This window comes from Drosophila obscura, unplaced genomic scaffold (genome assembly GCF_018151105.1).
Source record: "Drosophila obscura isolate BZ-5 IFL unplaced genomic scaffold, ASM1815110v1 contig_30, whole genome shotgun sequence".
In the NCBI taxonomy this organism is placed as follows: Eukaryota; Metazoa; Arthropoda; class Insecta; order Diptera; family Drosophilidae; genus Drosophila; species Drosophila obscura.
The window spans coordinates 2,187,644-2,194,549 of NW_024542818.1; the positions used below are offsets into that span (position 1 = coordinate 2,187,644).

Below are 6,906 nucleotides of genomic sequence, written 5' to 3' on the forward strand. Positions count from 1 at the left end.
CGCCTCCCTCACACACACACACACACACACACACACATACAAAAAACACAAAACAACCACACACCTACACCCTATATTAATTAGAATCATCCTTGATTTAGTAGCTATTTAGAGATAAGGTGGAGTGGAGATGATGATGATGATGTACTAGCAGAAGTTGAAAGAAAGCAAAAAATACATTTTGTACATACATATCGCCCGCATACAATTACAAATATGTGGGCGTGGCAGCGGCTTAGCAGCAGCAGCAATCGATATAGTAACTAAATCTAAACCTAAATCTGTTTGTAACTTGTAAGTAAATTATTTTTGCTAACATTAAGTAAATTAAATTTAAAAAGGCAAAATGCTAAAAACCACACACATAAACACACACACACTTACATAAGTATACAATTAATTAAATTAAACGAAAAGAAAAGCAAACTACAGATGGAAATAAATATATATATATAGCATATATATATACATATATATTGAGAATATGAACAATATAAATTGTATAGATTATTGCAAATTGTCATAGAAGAGCGACTAAAATAGTGAGAGAGAACGTGTAAAATAAATATTTAAACAAATTATATATACACATGCATCTATATATATCTATATATATATAAATAGAAGAAGCAGCAGAAGAAATTCAATGATATATTATATATTATAAAATATATATATTATTCATACAGTAAATTGGTCAAAAACGAAACGGATGAAGAAAAACAAGCGAAAAAAACGTATCATTAAAAAACAAAACAAAAAATTAAAGCAAAAAATACAACAAAAAAACATTTTCAAAAAAAAACAAAAATTACAACAAAATTTGTTTTTATTTCGGTTAATTTTGGTTACAACAATTGGCTTAAATCATACACCCCTCCCTCAGCAAAACCTTTTCCCGAATTTGAAGAACTTTGGTTGGTGAAGCGTTACGATACACCTGCAACCTCTACCCTAAGTCCCTTCTCACTTTATTCCCCTACCACAACAAAGCAATAAAAGAGAGTGAAAGCGATCGGAAGAAAGAGTTAGAGAGCGAGAGCGAGATTTTCAATCTTAAGAACATAACCATAGGTTTCTAAACCAAAATGTAAAATACTACAAACCACAAAACGTACTACCAAATCTTTATTTTATCCCTATTTTTGTGCTGCAGTACCTAAAATAAAAAACCAACAAAAGGAGGATAAGTGAGAAGAGAGATCAATGCGAACCAGAGAGTGTAAATGGAGAGAACCCAAAAAAATACACACATTTTTCCATAATTATTGCTACGAAATAAAACCATATGATGATTAGTTAGTTCGATTTTTTTGTATCCAGATGCAGTGCGTTTCCGCAGAAGAAGATAATGCCAAAACGATTTGATTATATCGCGAGAATTGAGCTTACCGCCCCATACTCTGAGATACCCAACAATTACGGATCCCTAACCGTTAATGTACTCACATATAATATTTGTCTACTCTTATTCGATGATTAGATGCGAGTCAATGGGAGAGGAGATGATAACTGACTTGACTTTGATATCTGGCATTCAATTGGTGTCCTTATTCAATGGTAGCGCTTACGCAATTATAGTCTCGAAACGCACTGTGTACATCATTTGTAGATCGTTTATATTTTGGTAATTTTTGTAATGCAACCAGAAAACTAAATGAAAAATGAATGAAAAACGATAAAAAACCGAAGATCTATCAGATAGAAAAAGTGCCTAGAGAACCAGTAGAAGTTTAGATGAATATAAAAAAAAAAACAACAAAAAACGAAAACAAAAACATCCATGTGGTATATTTGATCATTTATCTGTCATCGTTATGGATCAAAACGCCAGGGCCAAGTGTATACGATTTATTTCATATATAGATTGTGTTTAACAATGATCGAATGGATGTTAATTGCGTTTAAGTGCACTTTAGATTCCAAGGAAAAATTGTTTCGTGTTCAATTTGTGTTTAAATCAATCCTTTTAGTTATGGGAAATTTTTTAGTCCAAACATTAGGTCGATTACGGCCCACATAAATCTAATTATTATACAGTATACAATTACCTACAGATATATATACATACATACATACATACATACATGCGTACATATATGTATGTGTATAGTTAATAATTATACATTAAATTAACTCCAATTGTATATTGATAAAGTCGAGAGCCGAGAGTCGATCGATCCTTTTATCCAAGTTCAATCTCTAGGGGTGCTAGACTGAGTTATACATATATTGTATTGTATTGTATTGTATTGTAAGAAATGAAGCCTAATCGAGAATTCTTAAACGTAAACAAACGTAAACGTAATTCAATTACCTTGCAAAGTATCAAATACACTAACTAATATGGGTAATAGGTTACCTATATTAACTCTATATTGTATATCCAGTACTTGCCATACCACGACCCGATCCGACCCGACCCGTTGATACTCGATTGAATACTCGATATATATATACATACATATATATTTATATTTATATAGATTGTAAGCGAGGAGAAGTATTATGCATACATATACACCCCTCCCCCATCTAAGTAAAAACAAAAAACAAAAAAAACATCCCCCATATGAAATTATCGCCTAAATGGTACTCTAACCAAGGGATCCCCTTTGGTTGGATTAGTACCAATCCCCCCGTATTGTTAAGAAGAGCGGAGATGGCCCGTAACAAAATCGAGAAATGAATTCCGGAACTGCAACGTTGTATTTTTGCTGCACAAGAAATGAGGAAAGGGAAATGACAAGAGAACTCAGAGAATAGCCGGGAGAAACTAAACTAAATGACAAAACTAAAGTTCGTTACACTAAAAGACGCATTCGCGCTGTTTGAAAAATCCCCCTCAAATATCAAAGAATTCCCCAAAAAGTAAACATGGCACACGTTTGTTAATTCAAAAATTAAGGTATGAGACATTTGTAAAGGAACTGAGGCAAGTGGAACGAGTGAGAGAGTGTTGATTGAAATAAAAAGTGAAGCGAAAAAGCGAAAGAAAGAGAAACGAGAAGTGACTGTCATTTGAATTTCAAATTGGGCGGGCAACCGAGTCAACCAGCAGTTAGCTTTGTGTCGGCCACAGCGCATGTTAGAGCGGGACAACTATATGACATATGTGTTGAGGTCGGTGCCATAGCAGTCAAATATTTTCTTGATGCTTTTAGTGTTGGGTAATTTGCCAATGACAAGATTCTAGAGTTGGGCAACGTGCACCTTGTTTGCCCACTCCAGATGGCCAAATACCGAAGTAGAAAAGAAATACGTTACATTAGCCGCAGAATAGCCAACCACATTTTGGATAATTGTGTTCCTTGCGGGGGGAATCGCAAATTGATTTCAAAAACTTATAAATTCTGTCAGTCTGGCATCAAGGCATTTGGCATGTTTCAAAATGGAAATAAGGCACGCCGTGTGGACATTTAAGGCTGTTGTGCCTGTCGTTCTATGCGGCTATATCTGTGGCATTGTTTTAACTCTCGTATGGTATGAATGGCATCCCTCGCTGCGCAGGCAAGACCTCAAACCGCGATGGCTGACAATTGTGGGCCTGGCGTTGCTCTTCATTGTTCTCTTCTATGGCCGTCCCGTCAGGTGAGTGGGGGAGCATGCTCATAACCATTTCTAATCGCTGATTCTTCCTCTCGACAGGTGCATACTGACTCTGGCCATTCCTTCGTTGTGCAGCTCACGCGGTCGCGCTTTTCTGATAGCCCTGGCGTTCTTTCTGGCGGCCATTGGGCCGACTGCCAATATCCTCGCCAATCTGAAGGTGATGCTGCGCAGCTTGGCCTGCGGCCAAGAGCTGCTGCGACAGGCACTGGGCCAAATGATGGATGTATTGTTAGAACCAGCGAAATCCATTAAAATGGCCATAGACCTGATGTTGGACGAGGTGCGTCGTGTGCTCAGGCAAGTAATGGATACCCTACTGCGCATCCAAGAGTACCTGATCATCATCAGTGAGTGCGAGTGGAGTCTGGCCTCCCAGACAGTTCGTTTGCCACATCTGTACTCTCCCTTTCAGTTGGAACCCTCAAGAACTGTTTGGCCTGGCTGCAATCCATTGTGGATATGTGCAACGAAGAGATGGACACACCGTGGGCACGCTGCAAACAGGCTGCCCTTCGCGCCATGACCAAGTGTCAGGAAAATCTGGGCATCTTCAAGCCACTCTGTCATGCGGCCAAAGTGTTTCTCGCCCTGTGCTATCCCGCAAAGATCATAGATGTCTTTTGCAGCGGCTTCTGGGATGTGCATTGGGAGTTGCTTGACAATGTTATGGAGCGTATGTAGAATCTACATGAATCGACATTTGAATCTAAATATTTTGTTGTTTCCGCCATCAGAGTACCATGTGTTTGTGGGCCATATCAGGAAAATGTTCGATGCGAAAATCACCTTTGAACACGACTTCTATTTCAATACAAACTCCTCGCGGGATCTCTCGGAGGTGGGTGAAGAGATTGTCCAGGATATCAACAAGCGATTGAGCCCATTGATGCTCATGTTCGGCTGGCTGGACATTCTCTGTTACATCTTGATTGTGGCAGTGTTTATTAAGTAGGCAAGAACTCAAACTCTTAAATGTCTAAGATCCATCCGTTAAGCGGCTACTGGTACTTCCCCTCCAGGGCCATCTACTTCTATGTCCGCTACATGCACAGTCTGGAGTATAGGAATGTTTATTTAACCAAATCTATTTATGCCATCGACATGCAGAGACAAACGCATGGAGACGAGCTGCTGCTGCCCCTGAAACGACTCGAAAGGAGAAAGTACATAGCGGTTGGTCCATATCGATCCTCTATTAAGGAAATATGAATAGTTATTCTCTGATTACAGCTCACCAGTCCGCGTCTCACCTCCTCCGAGTGCCGGGATATTGTGGGGAGCACATTTTTCATGATTTTTACTTCCCTGCAATTGTTTTCCATTTGCTTTCTGGACTACAGCCTGTTCTGGATGCTGGCCACCATGTCGTACTACGGCCATCAGGAGTCCGGACTGGAGGTGCCCGGCTATATAGATCTGCAGATCAAAGGAGGAGGCTTTGTGGCTGATATAATGCGAGGCATTTCGAATGGCTTTCGACCACTCACCCAAAAAACCGTCTTGGACACTAGTCATTGTTTGCCTCTGCCTGTGGAGCCGAACTATTGGAGATATGCTGAGATATTGGGAATCTGCCTGTTTGCCTGGCTGATCCTGCTGACGGAGCCGTATTTGCTGCGCCTTCGTCATGCCATTATGCGCTGCTTCTACCCGGAGAGGGACCATGAGAGGGCCCTGTACCTGCACAATAAGATCTTAACCGAGCGCATAAGCGTATTTAAGTTCGCCCGTCGCCGGATCCGAGCTGCCTTCATGTACCAGGATCACGAAGGGCACATCAGTTGCCTCAACTGGCTGAGGGGCAAGCTGAATCGGTGAGAGATTCGATTTGATTCGATTCGATTCGATGAGTAGCCATTTCCCCATCTAATTGAACTCTCTCGCCGGTGCAGGTGCTGCTGTTGTGCCTGCCTGCTGGGTGCCATGACTGCTGATGTCTGCATCATTTGCGCCAAGTCCTTGAGCTCGTTAGTAGTTTGTTCAACATTTGTCCCGCTTTTGTTTCACACTTTCCTTTTGTGTTCTCCAGCTCCACCCGCATTAACTGCGACACCCTAGGCTGCAAAGGTGTCTACTGCCCGATGTGTTTCAGCGAGTCCAACAACAAATGCTGCCTGTGCCATCGACCCATAGATTATGGCGACTTAAGTGATTTCTCTGAAGTGCAGTGAGTAGATTTTTGGCTGCAATTGTCATTGGTAATCCACATTATTGGCCCTGCAGGGACTCTTCGGATGACCCCGAGGCAGACTCTTTCACGCAGCAGCAAGCTAGATTATACAGCGATGGATACCGCAAGCAAAGAAGAGAAAAGCCACCATAGAATGTATTTTTTTGATGATTTTCATAATAAAAACAGCCCAATCAGCTGGTTTCGATGCAATGCAACCCTGTTTCCAGCCTCGATAATCCCATTTCGATAAACAGCAGCGCGTGGGTGTAATTTATATTTTAATTGTGGTGTTTTCTAAGTGCAATTAATTGCATAAAGGGTGAGTGGAGCTACTATTAACGATATTTATTATGTATTGCACATAAAGGCATTCACTGACCGCCATTTACACTCTGCTGCTGGTTGTTCCCATTTTATTGCGACGCTGCTGCGGCACCTTTCTCCCTATGGGCTGCGGGGCGGCAGCGGGAACCCTCATTTGGCGCGATCTGTTGGCTCTGCTCTCTGCTCTCTACTTGGGCATGTGAATCTCAAATATTCTGATGAATCGCAACTTTATATTGGCAAAATGGCATCGCAGACAACAGCCACATCATCGTCGATCGTCATTGTCGTGATTGTCATCATCGTTGTGTTGTGTTCTGTTGTGTTTGGCTAGATGTGCCTGGCAGCTCGTTCGGGTTGGCTTTGTCATGGCCATAACAGAGTGTTCTGGCAGCTACTGTAAGCTCGTTTGTCTCCTTGTCACCGCTGTCCGTTGGACAATAACACTTTGTTTTCAATTTGTGCAACCGGACGGCAACCCACCAACCGACCTCCCTCTTGACACAGCAACAGCCCGTGCAACCCGTACTCGAAACCGCCACCGCCACCGCCACCGCCATGTGTCCATGTCCATGTCCCTGTCCCGGCAACAGCTCAGCAGCTCTGTTTGGGGGCAGCATTGCTTGGCGCACATGTGGGCTGCAATTAAATGTTCATTAAATCCGACAACAACGACGGGCCAGAGATTGTTTCTCAACAATTAATGCGGTCGGGACAAGGATCGAATCGCGCCACACTGATGATGACATCCAGCGGTGTTTTAACTGCCGCTCTTTGCTGTTGTTTTGCTTTGCTTT

General features: G+C 41.6%; 1 protein-coding gene across 2 annotated transcripts; it reads left to right on the forward strand.

Annotated features, from left to right (window-relative positions):
* Positions 1-405: 405 nt before the first annotated feature.
* On the forward strand, positions 406-5,985 carry LOC111081720 (DC-STAMP domain-containing protein 2). 2 transcript variants are annotated; one of them, XM_022377854.2, is made up of 9 exons: positions 406-3,591; positions 3,649-3,959; positions 4,025-4,285; positions 4,347-4,560; positions 4,632-4,785; positions 4,843-5,426; positions 5,505-5,579; positions 5,642-5,779; positions 5,836-5,985. In XM_022377854.2, the coding sequence occupies exons 1-9, from the start codon at positions 3,392-3,394 to the stop codon at positions 5,933-5,935; spliced, it is 2,037 nt and encodes a 678-aa protein (XP_022233546.2). In that variant the 5' UTR covers positions 406-3,391; the 3' UTR covers positions 5,936-5,985. The 2 variants fall into 2 exon arrangements, with proteins under 2 accessions (XP_022233546.2, XP_022233547.2); XM_022377855.2 differs by lacking the exons at positions 406-3,591; positions 3,649-3,959; positions 4,025-4,285 and having other exon boundaries at positions 4,481-4,564.
* The last annotated feature ends 921 nt before the right edge of the window (positions 5,986-6,906 follow it).

Coding starts and splice junctions, on each gene's coding strand:
- LOC111081720 (XM_022377854.2), top strand. CDS start 3,392: ATGGAAATAAGGCACGCCGTGTGGACATTTAAGGCTGTTGTGCCTGTC. Junction 5,427..5,504: donor CTGAGGGGCAAGCTGAATCG/GTGAGAGATTCG, acceptor TCGCCGGTGCAG/GTGCTGCTGTTGTGCCTGCC. Junction 5,780..5,835: donor AGTGATTTCTCTGAAGTGCA/GTGAGTAGATTT, acceptor TTGGCCCTGCAG/GGACTCTTCGGATGACCCCG.